The sequence below is a fragment of the Notolepis coatsorum genome, assembly GCF_963971535.1.
Source record: "Notolepis coatsorum genome assembly, chromosome: 13".
NCBI lineage: Eukaryota > Metazoa > Chordata > Actinopteri > Aulopiformes > Paralepididae > Notolepis > Notolepis coatsorum.
Window position 1 is genome coordinate 31,858,843 of NC_140177.1, and position 19,471 is coordinate 31,878,313.

A 19,471-nucleotide genomic window follows, 5' to 3' on the forward strand; every position below is an offset into this window, starting at 1 on the left:
GAAACCAGCAGTGCTTACTTACTCACACTGCACTGCACTATACGCTCCGCTCCTCCGAGCCATTATACTGTCCTGCCTGTGTTGCCACTCTCGCAAGATGTCGGGTCAAAGCGGGACACAATGAAATGGCCATTTAAAATGTGGAGTCCACATGGCTCTCTCTCGAGCTGCAGGCCCACATGGCCTAGAGCTGCAGGCTATACACTGTCAAGCTATTCACCGGTCAGTCAGTTACGGCCCGCGTCCCCCATTCAGTCCTTAACAGCCAGATGTGGGACGAAGCAGCAGATGTATTTGTTGAAGAAAGTATTCTTGTAGAAAGAATAGGGAGTACTGCACTGGGTCAACGAGTATAATGATGGTTATGTTGGAGGTAATATAGGATTACTATAAATACAGGGATTACCCATCTTGCTTTTAAAGGAAGTATCTGGCAGAGGCTGAGGCGCTCTGATTGTAAATGTTTAAATATTTATTTACGCGGGGACCGCCGACCCTGAGGAAGACTCGTTAAGAATCGAAACACGCCGGTGACCCCCCCTGCGTAAAAATAAAGGATTGTTGTTACTGTCGTTTAAAAACAGAGTGCCTCCAATTCTTTCTCAGACTGCCAACCTCTACCAATGACCATGGACTTGCTTTAAAAGCAAATTGGACAGTCACTGTATTTAGTCCTAAGTATATATTCTCGTTTTAAAGCGTTTTTCAAGTGGTAATGATGCTTATCCTGGACGTACTGTGTGTACGTTGCCAGGGTCTTCCTCACTGGTTTTACTGTGTGTACGTTGCAGGGTCTTCCTCACTGGTTTAACATCGTTTTACTCAGATCAAAATCTGGTCTTCGGTACCATCTCTGAAGATACGATTCTGCAGCAGTAGTTTATTATTATGAGGCATAATGCATCCACATCGATGATTCTTTTGTTTCTCACTGTTCTGCTTTTCAATGTAGTGACACTGAAGGAGATTTACCCCCATAGCTCCACAGAGGACCCTCTCGTCACATGATGTGAAACAGTCACAGCAGGGTATAGAACAACAGCAAAAACATCAGCACTTGGACTTGTGATGTTGTCTATGTACCGATTACAGATTACATTTTCTTTGTACCCACACAGGTAGTACGGTAGCACTCAATCACTACACTGTGTACAATTGTATTTAATCTACGAGGACACTCAAGGGCGTAGGCCTGGTTTCAACATGGGGGGGGGGGGGGGGGCACTTTAAGCAGGTGGTATTGGGGTCCTCCCCCAGGAAATCTTGAGGATCAAACACTTAATTTCCTGCATTCTGTGTACTTTTATGCACCAATTTGTGCCTTTTCAGCATCAATTCATGGTGGAAATGTCTTTATTTATGTAAAGGAAAAGACATCCAGGTACCCACTGACACAAATATAATGGAATATAATGCAGTAAGGCTCTTGTTGGTAATATATAGTTACAGGTAAGAAGGATATAATGTTTTGACTCCCTTATTTGTATACCTATGTGGGAGGGGGGGGGGGGTTGTCTTTTCATATTATTTTTTGAGGGGACAAAAAAAAACAGGTTTTCGAAAAGCTGCGTGGAACTGGAAGTGAACCCCTCCAAGCTTGGTCTACTCTACAAACTATAGTGCTAAACGAACGAGTTGCTGGACAAACAGCATTAGTATGTAACTAAGGGGTGGATCAAAGTGAGGATTTTATCAGCCCTCTCCAGTGACAGTGGGAGGGATTCTGAAGGAGGAAGGAGAGGTCCAGACAGAGGACCGTTCCCATGGGCACCGGAGACACACACTCGCTCAGATAAGATCATGAGACGCAATTGAATCGTTCAAAAATGAAATAAATAAACAAACAAAAGCATAATATGAACAAGATACTGTACAATTATACCAGATTTTTTGTAATTATATTTAGGGGGAAATGGATCAGTGAAAAAAACAGATCTAACTTGATGATCTGTTATAATAACGGCCTGTGGCCTCTTGCTTACAGTGTTTATATTGGCACTTTATATGTTTGACACAGTGCCAGAGCAGAGAGCATGTCGACCTTGTTTCACTCGGATGTGGCAGTGGAACCAAATAATAAGGTTCAGAATCAGCAGCGAAATAAACGATGTCTGACATATTCCCACTCCAATAGGATTTACTTAAAATATATATATATATATATATATATTTTGCAGGTTTTTATGTAGGCCATTAATAAAAAAAAATGCACACCGTTTTTGTGTTCACCGTCCAGAAAGCAGACACTCAAGACTAGACTAGAGAAGTGGTAATGTCTATGTAAATGTACAGTCTCCTCCCCACCGTATATTTCTCTCCCACCCACCCACCCCCTCCTATTGTACAGTCCCCTCCCCATCATTATACTCTGTCAGGATCTATGGGTAACAGTAGGCGTAGGCCTACTGTATATTTGAATATCGTATATATGTCACAAATGTAACAGTACTAAATACCTGTATCCTGTATGTCATGTACGTCCCTATGCCAGCCCATAAATGTCACTATGAATTGAAAATGGGGGACCCTGATGTAAACAAGACAAACGTCTTTCTCTGGTCTGCATCCCCTTGTATTGTACCCATTCTGCAATCTGTTAAAGAACGTTTTCATTCATTCATTCATTCATTTATTTCATTCATTCTACCTGTGACATCTGTGGCCGCAGGTTGATCTCCTTCAGGTTGATGGTGTGGGGCCGGAGGTTATTCAGCAGCTGGCAGAGCAGCACCCCGTCCCGCAGGGTCTGGGCCAAGTCGAACACCTGTGCCGTGGCCCCCGTGACGCGGTGGTTCGACGGGAGTACATTGCAGCTGATCAGCCACAACGAGCACTGTCTCCAGTATTCCATGCTGTCGGACAACGATGATAAATAGCGGGCGAATGACAAAAAAAAGGGGGAACCGTTCCTCTACTTTAAACCCGTGCGCGACATAAACTTAATTATAAACAGTATAAAGTAAACACCAATGTTGTCGCTTTACAAACGCGCCCTCTGTGAAGATGGGTCTCTCCAGACTCCAGCATCGCGCGTCACCAGTGGATGAATGAGCTCCGCGCTCTGGCTGCTGTGAAACCAAACAGCGCTCAAATGGACTTCCTCTTCCTACTTATTTTGTGCTGTTTTTCTATGAATGAATGAATGAATGAAAACTTTATTTAACAGATTGCAGAATGGGTACAATACAGTACGGCTCAATACATACAATTGTTAAGGGGATGCAGACCTGAGAAAGACGTTTGTCTTGTTTCCATCAGGGTCCCCCATTTTCAATTCATATAGACATATATGACATACATGACATACAGATAGTCAGTACTGCTACATCTATACATTTATGACATACCAGATTTGCAAATACAGTACTGTTTGTGATACAGAAGGAGTCAAGAAAAGGGAGTATATACATTTGACGTAGAAACTGTACATTGGAGGTTGGGTGGGGGGGGTTGGGTACATTGGGATATTGACAACCATACTGGGTAATTTACATTGGAGGTGGTTGGGGGGGGGGGGGGGGGGCGGGGGGCATACTGTATAAACAAGTAACACTGTACATTGAGGGGGGGGGGGAGGAGACACTGTACAAACAAACACAATTGTACATTGAACTATTGACAAAACCATACTAGGTAAATGACTGTACATTGGAGGGGGTTGGAATGATTGGGTTAGGATATTTACAGGGGCCAGTGTTGAATTGCAGTCTCCCGTAGGTGTCCCTTGAGAGAGGTTTTGAAAGTGGGTAGTGATCCACATTCCTTTACAGCTTTGGGTAGGGCGTTCCACATTGATGTGGCATAATTGCGAAACGTGTTTAGTCCCTTATTTGAGCCGAATCTGGGTTTGACATGATTTGTGGAGCTCCCTCTGGTGTTGTGATCGTGGTATTCACTGACCTTTGGGAAGTATTTTGACATGTACATGGGTACCTTGGTCGTGTAGTGTATCTTGTAGACCAGGCCCATTGCAAGTTGTTGTACTCTGTCGTCTACTCTAAGCCATCCTAGGTTGTCGAAGTGGGCAGGGGTGAGGTGGGTTCTAGGAGTAAGGTCAAGCAGTAGTCTGACCAGTTTGTTTTGAGATGTTTGTAATTTTGTTTTTAGCGCCTTTGAGGTGCTTTGGTACCATGAGGTGCAAGCATAGTCGTAGTACCCCTGAATGAGTGCTCCTGCCAGAGTCTTCAGGGTGTTCTTGTTTACCAGAGAGGAGATCCGGTACAAGAATCGAGTTCGTTGGTTGACTTTTTTTATTACATTGGATGCCATTTTGTCACAGGAGAGATTAGCCTCTAGGATGGACTTAATGTAGCCTAAAGATAGAGCAGACCAGTTTGTGTGTTTAAATTGTTTGCATAAATGATTGCCTACATTATGTAGTATACATACCACTGAGTGATACAAATGTAAATTAATTTAAAGGTGCTGTAAGTGTTTTATTTTTGTTTGATAAAATAAGTGGTCTACATGTTAACTCTACATTCCGACAGCCCCTGCCCACTTTGACAACCTAGGATGGCTTAGAGACGACAGAGTACAGCAACTTGCAATGGGCCTGGTCTACAAGATACACTACACAAGTTTCAAGTTTCAAGTTTCTTTAATAGTTGTCATACAGAAGTACAGAATACTTTTATACAAAATGCTTCTTACTGTTACGCTCCAGAGACTGTGCAAGACAAGATAAGTATGAAATAAAATAACATAGTATAGCATGTAAATTAGAAGTAAAATGAAATAAATAAACAAACAAAAGCATAATATGAACAAGATACTGTACAATTATACCAGATTTTTTGTAATTATATTTAGGGGGAAATGGATCAGTGAAAAAAACAGATCTAACTTGATGATCTGTTATAATAACAGCCTGTGGCCTCTTGCTTACAGTGTTTATATTGGCACTTTATATGTTTGACACAGTGCCAGAGCAGAGAGCATGTCGACCTTGTTTCACTCGGATGTGGCAGTGGAACCAATTAATAAGGTTCACAATCAGCAGCGAAATAAACGATGTCTGACATATTCCCACTCCAATAGGATTTACTTAAAATATATATATATATATATATATTTTGCAGGTTTTTATGTAGGCCATTAATAAAAAAAAATGCACACCGTTTTTGTGTTCACCGTCCAGAAAGCAGACACTCAAGACTAGACTAGAGAAGTGGTAATGTCTATGTAAATGTACAGTCTCCTCCCCACCGTATATTTCTCTCCCACCCACCCACCCCCTCCTATTGTACAGTCCCCTCCCCATCATTATACTCTGTCAGGATCTATGGGTAACAGTAGGCGTAGGCCTACTGTATATTTGAATATCGTATATATGTCACAAATGTAACAGTACTAAATACCTGTATCCTGTATGTCATGTACGTCCCTATGCCAGCCCATAAATGTCACTATGAATTGAAAATGGGGGACCCTGATGTAAACAAGACAAACGTCTTTCTCTGGTCTGCATCCCCTTGTATTGTACCCATTCTGCAATCTGTTAAAGAACGTTTTCATTCATTCATTCATTCATTCATTTCATTCATTCTACCTGTGACATCTGTGGCCGCAGGTTGATCTCCTTCAGGTTGATGGTGTGGGGCCGGAGGTTATTCAGCAGCTGGCAGAGCAGCACCCCGTCCCGCAGGGTCCAATAGTACCCAGCTGCAGCTCCGGAGACCAGCGCGTACAAGCCCCGCACATACAAGCCCGCACATAGCAACCCCTCGCTTCCATTGGCTGATTTTGGTCACGTGATTTTGGGTCACGTTGCACGTTGCACTGCGGGATTGATTGATTGATTGATTGAAAACTTTATTAACAGATTGCCGTATGATTTGGGTCACGTTGCACTGCGGGATTGATTGATTGATTGATTGATTGATTGATTGATTCATTCATTGATTCATTGATTGATTGATTGAAAACTTTATTAACAGATTGATTGATTGATTGAAAACTTTATTAACAGATTGCCGAATGGGTACACGTGACCACAGGCCCTGATTGATTGATTGAAAACTTTATTAACAGATTGTAGAATGGGTACACGTGACCTGACCGATTGATTGATTGATTGATTGATTGATTGATTGAAAACTTTATTAACAGATTGCAGAATGGGTACAGTGACCGATTGATTGATTGATTGATTGATTGATTGATTGATTGATTGATTGAAAACTTTATTAACAGATTGCAGAATGCAGTACAGCTCAATACACACAATTGTTAAGGGGATGCAGACCATGCAGTACTGTTACATTTGTGACATACAGTAAATATATACAAGGGGGAGGGAACTGTACATTTATGATGAATTGAAAATGGGGGACCCTGATGTAAACAAGACGGAAGTCTTTCTCTGGTCTGCATCCCCTTAACAATTGTGTGTATTGAGCTGTACTGCAGATATATTTCAATTGCCTTACTTATTTACATAAGTATTATAGGCCTACAGCAGTATTGTACAGACAGTCTGTGTGAAGTCTGTGTGGTTATCCAGCTGCACAAAGGCAGAGCAAGAGGCTCTACAGAGGGTGGTGATGATAAAGCCATGATAAAGACCTTCAATCAGCTGAAGGGGAATCCCTCCAAGCTGCTGTCAGCGCTACACACCTTCGGCCGCTCTGGTATCAGCCATGCATCAAAACGTGCACACGCACTCAGGCGAGTCGCTAACCGTGCTGGGCCAAGTATAGCGGCTCAACCCACCTCTGTTGCCCGTCGTAAAATGAAGCTCGGGGGTCGACGACGGCTCGCTGCGGGGAGGCCGAAGAAAAGTGTGGTGAGCACAGACCATCGCTATAGTTTCCCAACAGGAGTAAAGTCTGGAACGCACCACAGCCTGTCACAAGCAGTAGAGATGTGTCGTAGCAATCCGAAGTGACAGTACCACCAATATAGCATGTACATAAAGACCCAGTGCCTCATCCGTAGCTAATATTGCACTACCACAGGACCTAGCATGTCCTACCATGCTCTGTAAATAACTTATGTACATATACCGATATGCCCTACTCTGTTTACTTGTTTTATTGCACAATGTCGTTCTATTGGATTCTATTATATGTTATTACTATTGTATTATGCACATCTTTGCGGGCACGACCACCCGCATTTAATTTTTTTTTTTTTTTTTGATATTTTTTGCACAAATCTCTCCAATATTCAAAACATCTCTTTCCACATCACCATATGCAACTTCCAAGATTTGCCTTTTTCTTTTTTGTAAGAACATACAAAACATGTAAAGGACTCATACAAATACATTAACAACTCAAGTTCAAGTTCAAGTTCTTTAATAGTTGTCATACAGAAGTACAGAATACTTTCATACAAAATGCTTCTTACTGTTACGCTCCAGAGACTGTGCTAGACAAGATAGTATCAAATAACATAATAACATAATATAGCATGAATTTAGAAGAAGAAAATGAGGTCACAGTGTTCGGTAAGCGTCCCAGACACATGTAGGTGTGCATGATAGCATGCATGCATGTGTGTCTCCAACATATGTATGTGGGTACGTGTATTGATTGATTGATTGATTGAATTGATTGATTGATTGATTGAAAAGTTTATTAACAGATTGCAGAATGGGTACAACTGACATGGAAAATAAAAAAGACTTACGAAAAAAAGAAAAATACTATACTATACATTGTGCGTATACATCCCTGATATATATACTTTGCATGTAGACCGATCTACCTGCGAGCAGGTATGTGCTGCATCCTCTATCGGGATGCCACCCTTCTCCATATTGCATGTGAGAGAAAGCGTCCCAGACACATGTAGGTGTGCATGATAGCATGCATGCATGTGTGTCTCCAACATATGTATGTGGGTACGTGTATTGATTGATTGATTGAATTGATTGATTGATTGATTGAAAAGTTTATTAACAGATTGCAGAATGGGTACAGTACAGTACATCTCAATACATACAATTGTTAAGGGGATGCAGACCAGAGAAAGACTTTCATCTTGTTTACATCAGGGTCCCCCATTTTCAATTCATCATAACATATATGACATACATGACATACAGATAGACAGTACTGCTACATCTATACATTTATGACATATCAGATTTGCAAATACAGTACTGTTTGTGATACAAAAGTGTCCAGAAAAGGAGTGTATATACATTTGGCGTAGAAACTGTACATTGGAGGAGGTTGGTGGGGTGGGGTTGGGTGGGTTGGGTGAGGGCTGTGTACGTAAGCATGTGTACATGCCTCACATGTGTGTGTGTGTGCATCTTCCAGGTATGCGACTGTACTCCTATCTCTTGTGTGTGTCTCGTATCCATGTGTGCCTCCGCCCCCTATGTGAGTGTATATCTCAGGTGTGCATATATATGTGCGTCTCAGCTACGTATGTGTGTGTCTCCTATGTACATGTATATCCCCCATATGTGTCAGTGAGAGCCTATACCTCAACTATGTGTATATGTAGGTGTGTGTATGCCTATTTCCTATAAGTGAGTATGTGCATGTATGTGTGCCCCTGACATGTATAACTTAGCCTTGTGCATATGAGTGTGTGTAAACCTATTATGTACACATACGAATATGTGTATCCTAGATACTTGTATGCGGCTAAACATGCACATATGAGAGTGTGATAGAGACAGTGACCATTCCATAGATATACCATCCGGACATAAAATCCATGTACATACATATATAACACATTATAAAGTACAAGTACCATCAGATCAGATCCCCTTTTTCATATTCATCCTTGATATCATTGTAACCCCACCTTAATCATTTGTCCCCAGACCGTTCAGTCAGGTGTAGAAAACTGTCCCATAAACGTGTATGCAAATAAACAACTTGTGACAAATAAAACTCTTGACTTGACCACCAGCCTCTCTATCTAAATGTTATATTGTTAACTGTCTAGTTAGGCATTAACTGTGTTAATCTAAATGTTATATTGTTAACTGTCTAGTTAAGGCATTAACTGGGTTAATTAATCTAAATGTTATATTGTTAACTGTGTAGTTAAGGCATTAACTGGGTTAAGTGGGGAGTGCGTCATGGTACAGTTTCAGTAAGTGGGGAGTGTAAACAAGTTGAACGCGTCACGTGAAATAACGTTACGTGAATAAACATATAACGTTACAATGTACAGTTTCTGACAGCTGGCTGTGTTGTGAAATGTGCATAACGTTATGAATAAACCGCGAAGTCACGCGAAATAACGTTATAAACGCGAATCTGGTAGTATATTTATTTGTATCTTCTTGAGATGATAACATTAACATCCGCATTTTACCGCATGGCGAGCTAAACCAATCAGAGAGGGGCTTCGCTCAACCAATCAAAGAGGGGGCTGCAGAAATGGAGCCCAACCAATCAGAGAGGCGTCTGCAGAACTTCAGCCATTGGGTGGGACCCAAATCACGTCACCAAAATCAGCCAATGGAAGCGAGGGGTTGCTATGTGCGGTGCTTGTATGTGCGGGGCTTGTAAGCGCTGGTCTCCGGAGCTGCAGCTGGAAGCATCTCGCAGGGTCTGGGCCAAGTCGAACACCTGTGCCGTGGCCCCCGTGACGCGGTGGTTCGACGGGAGTACATTGCAGCTGATCAGCCACAACGAGCACTGTCTCCAGTATTCCATGCTGTCGGACAACGATGATAAATAGCGGGCGAATGACAAAAAAAAGGGGGAACCGTTCCTCTACTTTAAACCCGTGCGCGACATAAACTTAATTATAAACAGTATAAAGTAAACACCAATGTTGTCGCTTTACAAACGCGCCCTCTGTGAAGATGGGTCTCTCCAGACTCCAGCATCGCGCGTCACCAGTGGATGAATGAGCTCCGCGCTCTGGCTGCTGTGAAACCAAACAGCGCTCAAATGGACTTCCTCTTCCTACTTATTTTGTGCTGTTTTTCTATCGAACTTAATGTAGCCTAAAGATAGAGCAGACCAGTTTGTGTGTTTAAATTGTTTGCATAAATGATTGCCTACATTATGTAGTATACATACCACTGAGTGATACAAATGTAAATTAATTTAAAGGTGCTGTAAGTGTTTTATTTTTGTTTGATAAAATAAGTGGTCTACATGTTAACTCTACATTCCGACAGCCCCTGCCCACTTTGACAACCTAGGATGGCTTAGAGACGACAGAGTACAGCAACTTGCAATGGGCCTGGTCTACAAGATACACTACACAAGTTTCAAGTTTCAAGTTTCTTTAATAGTTGTCATACAGAAGTACAGAATACTTTTATACAAAATGCTTCTTACTGTTACGCTCCAGAGACTGTGCAAGACAAGATAAGTATGAAATAAAATAACATAGTATAGCATGTAAATTAGAAGTAAAAAAAAAATGAGGTTACAGTGTTCAGTATAGACATATGTACAATGTTCGATGCAGAATAGACGTAACTGAGTTACCATATAATATACAATACTGTGTAGTGTACTAATATACAATACTATATAGTGCAAGGCAGAAATAGGATGAGGTGCAATTTAGGTACAATTTACAGTAGGTGTACGAGTTGTAGTGCAAATCCTTTATCAATAAATATAAAGTGTGTTTGTGTGATCTAAAGTGTGGAGAGTGGGTGCTGCAGTGTGTTGTTTGTTTAAGTGAGTGTGTGCGTGTGGGTGTGTGTGCTGTGTGCATTTGATGGTTGTTGCATAGTGTTTATTGTTCGTTTAGCAGCCTGATGGCCTGGGGATAGAAGCTTCTTCTGAGTCTTTCTGTGCTCGCCTTAAGACTCCGGTATCGCTTGCCTGACCGCAGCAGTTCAAAGAGGCAGTTGTTCGGGTGGCTCGAGTCCTTAATAATTCTCTTAGCCTTCCCCTTGCACCGCTTGTTGTAAATGTTCTGGAGGGTGGGAAGCCCCCCTCCAATTGTGCGTTCGGCTGAACGTGTCACTCTTTGTAGTCTGCTACGGTCTTGTGCAGTGCTATTCCCAAACCAGGAGGTGATGTTGCCAGTCAGGATGCTCTCTATTGTACATGAGTAGAAGTTCCTAAGGATCTTCTGACTGACTTGGAACTTCCTTAGGCGCCTGAGGAAGTAGAGGCGTTGTCGTGCCTTCTTCACAACACTGTCAATGTGTGTGGTCCATGTCAAATCCTCGGATATGTGGGCTCAGAGGTATTTGAAACTGTTCACTCTCTCAACCGGTGCCCCGTCGATGCTGAGGGGGCTGTAGTCCTTGACCCCCGACCTCCTGAAGTCCACAATCATCTCTTTTGTTTTGCTGACGTTCAGGGAGAGGCAGTATTCCTGACACCACTGTGACAGGTTCTCTACCTCTTCCAGGTAGGCCCTTTCGTCGTTGGCAGAGATTAGGCCCACCACTACTGTGTCATCAGCAAATTTGATGATGGTGTTGTTGTTCCACTGTGCTACGCAGTCATGTGTGTACAGGGAGTAGAGGAGGGGGCTCACAACACAGCCCTGGGGGGCCCCTATGTTGAGCGTGATGGATGAGGAGGTGCAGTTGCCTGCTCTTACCACCTGGGGTCTGCCCGTCAGGAAGTCCAAGACCCACTGGCAGAGGTCATAGTTCAAGCCCAGGTCCCTGAGCTTGGCTATGAGTTTGGAGGGGACTATGGTATTGAATGCTGAGCTGTAGTCGATGAACAGCATTCTCACATAGTTCCCCTGCCTCTTGTCCAGGTGTGATGCTGCTGTGTGCAGCACATGGGCTATGGCGTCCTCCGTGGACCTGTTGGGGCGATATGCAAATTGACAGGTTGAAGATGTCAGTGAATACCGGGGCCAGTTGGTCAGCACAGACTTTTAGGACGCGGCCGGGGATGCCATCCGGTCCTGCTGCCTTCCTGATATTCACTTTTTTAAAGATCCGTCTCACCTCATGCTCTGTTACCCTGAACACTGAGTCTCCATCAGCAGACCCCCCCCCCCCATTGCCATGGTTTGTAGGCTGGTGTTTTTATTCACAGCCTCAAACCTCGCATAGAAGGAATTGAGATCATTTGCTAAGGAGATGTCACTGTTCAGTTTGAGGGAGGTGCCTTTGTAATCTGTCATTGTTCTGAGGCCCTGCCACATGCCTCTAGAGTCGGCCTGTTCTTTATCCCTGTAACGCCGTTTTGCCTCTATTACTGCTCTCCTGACGTTGTATCTTGCCATCTTGTGTTCTTCCATGTTGCCTGTCTCCAGCCCGGTGTTGTATGCTGATGTGCGCACTTTCAGAGCCTCACGGACGGATTTGTCTACCCAGGGCTTTTGATTTGGGTAGATTTTAATTGTGGTGGAGGGGATTGTTTCTTCTACCAGAGTACAGACATAGTCAAGCACCGTTTCAGTGTATTCGTTAATATTGGCTGTGTTATCACGGAATACACTCCAGTCTGTGCATTCAAGTGCAGCTTGGAGTGACTCCTCTGACGTCACGGCCCAACGCTTAACCTCTCGCGAGACCACCGGCGTTCGCTTGAGACTTTGTTTATACTTTGGCAAAAGGAATATGGCGGCGTGATCGGACTTACCGAATGGACTAAGAGCCTGTGACTTATACCCATTCTTAAATTGCGAGTATACATGGTCTAATATGTTCTCGCCTCTGGTGGGACAGGTCACATGCTGATAGAAATTCGGCAACACCTTTTTAAGACGCGCGCTGTTGAAATCACCCAGAACCACAATGGCAGCGTCAACGCTAGCTATCTGTTGTTTGTTTACCTCGTTGTGAAGTTTTGAAAGTGCTCGCGTGCCCAGTGTTCGCGTGTGGTAGAATGTACACTCCGATGAGGATGATGGACGTTAACTCTCTTGGGAGGAAGAAGGGTCGGCATTTTATCGTGATAAACTCCAGGTCTGGGGAGCAGTGGTTAGACAGTTCCTTTGCGTTGCCTAAATCGCACCACTCCTTGTTTATCATGAAGGCAATGCCGCCTCCTTTCTTCTTTAGTGACTCTTCTGCCGTCCGGTCCTTGCGGAGAACGAAGAAGTGGTCTGCCGGTTCTATTGCGTGATTCGGGACATCTGGACTCAGCCAAGTACATGTCAAAATACTTCCCAAAGGTCAGTGAATACCACGATCACAACACCAGAGGGAGCTCCACAAATCATGTTAAACCCAGATTCGGCTCAAACAAGGGACTAAACACGTTTCGCAATGTGGAACACCCAAAGCTGTAAAGGAATGTGAATCACTACCCACTTTCAAAACCACTCTCAAAGAACACCTACGGGAGACTGCAATTCGAAACTGGCCCCTCCCTGTAAATGTCCTAACCCAACCCCCTCCAATGTACAGTAAATTACCAAGTATGGTTTTGTCAATATTCCAATGTACAGTTTTGCTTGTACAGTTGTACAGTGTTCCCCACCCACCCCCTCCAAGGTGCCAGCTCTCAGCTGACATTCCATGTGGCTTTAGCAGCTCCAGGGTGACTACTCTCTCAGGCCAGAGGACTGTTTGAGGCAGTTGTTGTTATAGGCCATGAATAGGATAAAGGAATCAAGAGATTAGCCAACACAAAATAGTACAACATCCCTCTGTTTGAAAAGGCCTGTTGTGGGGAGTTTTTAGACTCTCGTTAATGTATGCCCCCTTAACGAGTTAGCAGAGTTATAATGCTAAGCAGGAAATGTTTGCATCAAGTTCAAGGCCATATAATTCTAAATTTTTAATATTTAAAAAAAAAATCTTTTCGGGAAGAGCACTAGGAGCATAACCTCAATATATCTGTAAAAGATTACAACTATTTCCGAATTTTAACCACTTATCTTCCCGTTTGTTTGATAGTAAATCCCTTTTTATGACAAAAAAAACGCAGAAATCTGCATTTAGTTCATATTTTATACACGTTTTCAACCCCATATTTCAGCGTGGAAAACATGCACCAAGTCCGTGTGAAAAATAATCTGTCTTTATATTTACAAATTAATTACTAATTCGGTCAGAAATAGCGTAACTAATAACGTTAGTAAGCACTGCTTATTGCTTATTATACCCGCGGGCTTACATAAAACGTTTCTCCCGGTACATACTGAAGAGCACACCGCTGTCTGCTGAAGAACCAGCCCTCGTCCGCATATTAGTGAGAGCGGAGCCGCGCTAGGGGTGCGGCACCTCGGCACAGCTCAGCCGCTGTGACACGAGGAGGAAGGAGGAGAAGGGAGTCCTTCCAATCATTGCGTGAGTGCAGATTAAAAATCTGCGTTTTAACATGGGAGTCAATGGGAAGAAAAAACCCACTAGGTTAATTGGCAAGCTAAGCTCTATAACTTCTTTTTTATAGGTATTCTAATTATGATCGTTTTACATATTGGATATATATAGACAATGAGCAAACTGACCCAATTTCATGACATAATAATCAACACAGCCATCATTGTACACAGAAACACAAAGAAATATAGGCAAAAAACACAACATTGTCGCTAAGGGGGCAGAAGAGTAGTAGAGGAACTATGAGATAAACACAGGAAGGCAGCTGTTAAAACCCACCTTTTACCCTGTGTAAGTAAGGGACTCACTAAAAACGTGGTATCTCATATGGGTGTCATGCATAGAATCCAATGGGGGGTTAAACTGGGACGTGAGGTCCAACGAGGTTAAGGTAGGGGTGGGTTTATACCAAGTATTTAAGGAGTCCTGTGTGAGTGTTTCCTTGGCTACTGATCCAGGACATGAACCTGCATACCATAGTCAGGTTATTGTGAGGGCTGGGGAGGAACTGCATGCTTCCCAACGAACATTCAGCTCACGCACCTGAGAGTGGTTGGCAGTCAGCTCGTCGGGAGGCGTCTACGCGAAACGCAACAAATTTGTGTTTCCGCGTTCGAGTTTTGATTGGCCAGGTCATGTGACATGTGCGCCAATCGTGGGACGGCAAGTTCTGCGCCTATTTCCGGGTTGAACAGCCTGCAAACTACCTAACGCCTAGTTTATCACTGGTTAAGCTTAGGCGACTCTTTCGCAGTTGGTTAAGGTTAGAGTTTGGAATCAGGGCAGGCGTTCTATCGCCATGCTCTAAGACAAACTCTAACCTTAACCAACTTCGAAAGAGCGCCTATGCTTAACCATCCAAAAACTTGCGGTCCCACGATTGGGCGTACATGTCACATGACCTGGCCAATCAGAGACGCGGAAACACGAACTTTGTTGTGGAAAATATTCAGGCCGTCGGGAGACTACAAGTACTGCTGATGTAACGGACGTTCTGTGTGTAGGCCTGCCTAACACACGTGGTTCCTGCGTTGTGTTCTGGGCGTGATGTGAAGTGACGAGTCAGCACACAATGGACAACAGTTCAGTCATTTATTCGGTGGTCTTCAATGGAGCCACCTGTATCAAAAGGGTGGTTGAAATACCACAAGGAACAGCGTCACAATATATTCTCAGTCAAGTCTCCCACGTTGGATGGTTGTTGCAAACTGACCAAATTACACAATAAATCAACATCTTAAGGCACACATACCTGTATCAAAAGGGTGGTTGAAATACCACAAGGAACAGCGTCACAATATATTCTCAGTCAAGTCTGTTGACAAAGAACAATAAATTGACTATATTACCACGGTGAAATACACCGGCTAAAACCTCCAATTGTGCATATAACCTAACCACACCATTCATTACAACACTATCGAGTTATTATCATTTGTTAACATTAAATTCTTATACAAAATATATATACAACAGAGTAATACATAAAGTGCTGCGCGCTACAATAGTCAAGACGTACCTCCCACGTTGGATGGTTGTTGCAAACTGAACCCCAAACCGGAAAAGGTTGCTTCTAACCCGCGCTAATAATTGACCCGGAAGGCAAAACTCTTAAACGTGAACTTTCTCAAGTGACGTTCAAATAAAAGTGTCTTTGGTATAAAGAAATAATAAACAATGGTAAACATTAAACATTTGTAAACAGGATTTGGTGACATTTCAATCCTTAATAATAATAAACAATGTTCATTTGACACTTGTTACATTCACCCCTCCTGAAATTTCACCAACATCCCGTGTCAGCAGAGCAAGAAAGAAATAAAAAGAGAAAAAAATAAAAATAGACAGTCTACCACTAACCCAGACCTGGCACCAGAGAAAAAGGACCTAGTCCCCCAGTCGACTCAAAAGTCACCCCCCATAAGAGGTTCAGAGAATAAAAAAGATTGATCAAGTCTCAAAATTCCCCTAGATTAATATGACGCCAGATACGCCACACAACTCATGGCCCTCAAAGCTGTCTGATAGACACCTACTCAACCCAGCAATACAAAAGAAAAAAAAATTGCTTTGGTGAACCCTAACCTCCACCACAACTCAACTCCTCAACCCCCTCAGAAATGGCATCTGAACCATAGATTATATCAACCTGTTCACTGATCTCACTACTCTCCCTGTACGTGTCCTAACCTGACCATCACTCCCTACGTGAGGGTGTAAATCAGTGGGAACCGCAACACCCATGTCAGGTGAGTGTGAAGCCTCTGCATCTGAATCAGTGTGAGCTGTGAGAACCATATCAGGTGAGTGAGAAGCCTCTGCATCTGAATCAGTGTGAGCTATGACAACTATGTCAGGTGAGTGAGAAGCCTCTGCATCTGAATCAGTGTGAGCTACGACAACTATGTCAGGTGAGTGAGAAGCCTCTGCATCTGAATCAGTGTGAGCTATGACAACTATGTCAGGTGAGTGAGAAGCCTCTGTGTGCTGTGCCTGTGTGTCAGGTGTACATTGAGCAGTGGCCCCTGCAGGACTGGCTACTGGGCTAAACTGACCTAACCCATCTGTCACAGCCAACACAGAGTCAAAAGAGTCTGTAAGTGATGAGACCACAGGCCCCTCTACCTCCACAGAGTCGGTCAGGTCATGTGCAACACCGCCCTCAGACCAAACTCCAGATACAGAATCCATACCGTCACTACTATCACAGTCCCCCTCATCGGACTCTCCGTCATCAAACGCCTGACCAATTTCACTGGCGTCCTCACCCTGCTCTAGCTCAGGAAAAGGCAAGAAGTTGACCTCCAGCAATCGGTTCCTGTGCACTACCCTTGTGCGCCCCCCTACATCCTGAATCTTATAGACATGGATACTGGGGTTGACACCAACAACCGTATACACTCCATCCTCCCATTTGTCAGCCAACTTCCTCTTTCCCCGCTCTCCCTGATTTGCTACCAGAACACGATCCCCCACAGACAGGTAAGTACCCTTGACACGCTTGTTGTACTGTCGGGTCTGGTGCTGTTGCTCAACGGTGGAGTGCTTCTGAGCAATCTCCATGGCACTCTTCAGACACGAAAGCAGGGAGCCAGCATAGGAATCGTAATCAACAACTCCAGGGTCATTCAAGACCTGCCTGAACATGACATCCACTGGTAGTCTAGGGACGCGGCCAAACATTAAAAAGAAAGGCGCGTAACCCGTGGTCTCATGAACAGTGGCATTATAAGCAAACGTGAGTGTCTGGACCTGCTGCGGCCACTGGTGCTTCCTCCGAAGCGGGAGAGAGCGGAGCATGTTCCCCAGAGTGCGGTTAAAGCGATCTGTCCCACCATTACCCATGGGATGATAGGCCGTTGTGTGGGATTTGGCCACTCCCGCCAACCTGAGGAGCTCAGCAATCAAGTTGCTCTCAAAATTGGCACCTTGATCTGCGTGTATTCTCTCAGGGAACCCGTAAACACCAAACACGTTGTCCCAGAGCTTTCTGGCAACTTGCTTCGCCGTCTGATTAGCGCATGGGAATGCGTGCGCCAACTTGGTGAAATGGTCAGTCACCACTAACACGTCCACTGACCACTGATTGCTGTCCTCAGCGGACCAGAAATCCATACACACTAACTGCATCGGCGCGGAGCTCTTGATACTTTAAAGGGGCGCACGAGCAGCAGGCTCCGGGGACTTCCCATACACACATCTTTGACAACACCTGACATATGCCCTGACATCCCTCTCCATATCTGGCCAATAAAAACGTTGCCTGGCAAGAGAAAGAGTGCGATCCTGGCCCTGATGACCCGCCAGATCATGGATGCCAGACAATGCCTTGTCCTTCAGACTCAGCGGCAGCACATACTGAGTTCTCCTCTGCTTGGACACTTGGTCCCTTGTCACGCGGTACAGGACACCATCACGGACCTCCAGTTTGTCCCACTGTTTCAACAGCCAGAGAACAGCGCAGAATCCTAGAAATGCTCTCAGTTCTTTCAGTTTGGTTGGCTTTGGCCAGGTTTTGAGTGCGGTTGTCTTTTCTGGGTCCATTTCGACTCCTTTCTCAGACACTATGTGGCCTAGATACCTTACGGAGGTCTGGAAGAATTTGCACTTTTCGGGTGATAGTTTTAGCCCATACTCTTTCAGATGGCTCAGGACTCGCATGAGTCTCTCCTCGTGTTCCTCTAGTACTGTGCCCGTGGCGAACAGCTGTTACAAGTAGGTGACACAAGTGCTACATAAATTTGGCGAGCCAGCCAGGAGGAGTATATCACAGTTAACTCGACCAGTTTTTAAGTCCGAAACTTAAATAGCGTGTAGCGATGGACGTAGTTCAAACTAGCAGCATGAAAATCCCTAATTCAGTCATAGTCAGCGGTATAACCGATATTACCACTGACGATGAACTGAATGATTTTCTGATGAAACACGGCTCCATTCGGAGAAAGCTCCTCGTAGCCCCTTCCGACTTAGAGCCAGAACCACGTGTTATTATCGAATACGACAGTGGCGAAGCCACGGAAGCACTTTCCAATCTCCGACTAGACAAGACCAACGCTAGTTACATCATTAGAGACTTAGCCAGCATTTATGTACCTGTAGTCAGCAACACGGCTACACAGACTTATCTCTCAGACCTAAAGGAGATAGCGAAACAGAGTGGCGAAGACCTCGCGGAAGTCCTCAAGAGAGAACTCTCCACCATCGGCGACGCCCTCACCCTGAACGATCCTGACCCCCAAACTGACGAAGAAACAGGTGGGGAATTATTCGGAATGGAAAACCAACAGGTTCCGGGGGCTGCAACACAAGCTAGCCCCTCACCCAGAACAAGCCCAGAGCAGCAAGCCAGACTAGAGCACAGCCGGTCTCATGCACCAGTGCGCTCTCAAGAGAATGCACAACCTGCTCTGACACTCTCTGATGTCAACCCACCTGGGGTGCAAAAGATGATTTTGGAGCACATAGTGCGAAGCGAAGACTCAGCCATGCACAGCCAAGCATCACTGAGACTCAGACTCTTCTCTGGGAGAAGCCCTCGGCCTGACAGAGAAGTAGACTACGAGACATGGCGTTCCAATGTGGGGCTTCTTCTCAAAGACACAAAATTGTCTGATCTACACAAGTCCCGGACACTCCTAGATAGCCTCATGGCACCCGCCATTGACATCATAAGACACCTGACACCTGAATGTCCTCCAGGAATGTACCTGGAGAACCTCGACTCTGCCTTCGGAACCGTCAAAGATGGAGATGACCTTTTTGCAAAGTACCTCCATACAA

At 44.3% G+C, this 19,471-nt stretch overlaps 1 protein-coding gene across 1 annotated transcript in view; it reads right to left on the reverse strand.

The window, feature by feature from the left end:
- LOC311238773 (guanine nucleotide exchange factor VAV3-like) overlaps window positions 1-3,026 on the reverse strand; it is a 132,024-nt gene extending 128,998 nt beyond the window's left edge. The window contains exon 1 of the mRNA XM_084326958.1: window positions 2,648-3,026. Within this exon, the coding sequence (XP_084183084.1) occupies window positions 2,648-2,851 (204 nt within the window). The 5' untranslated portion in view covers window positions 2,852-3,026. The remainder of the gene's footprint in view (window positions 1-2,647) is intronic.
- Between the last annotated feature and the right edge of the window lie 16,445 nt (window positions 3,027-19,471).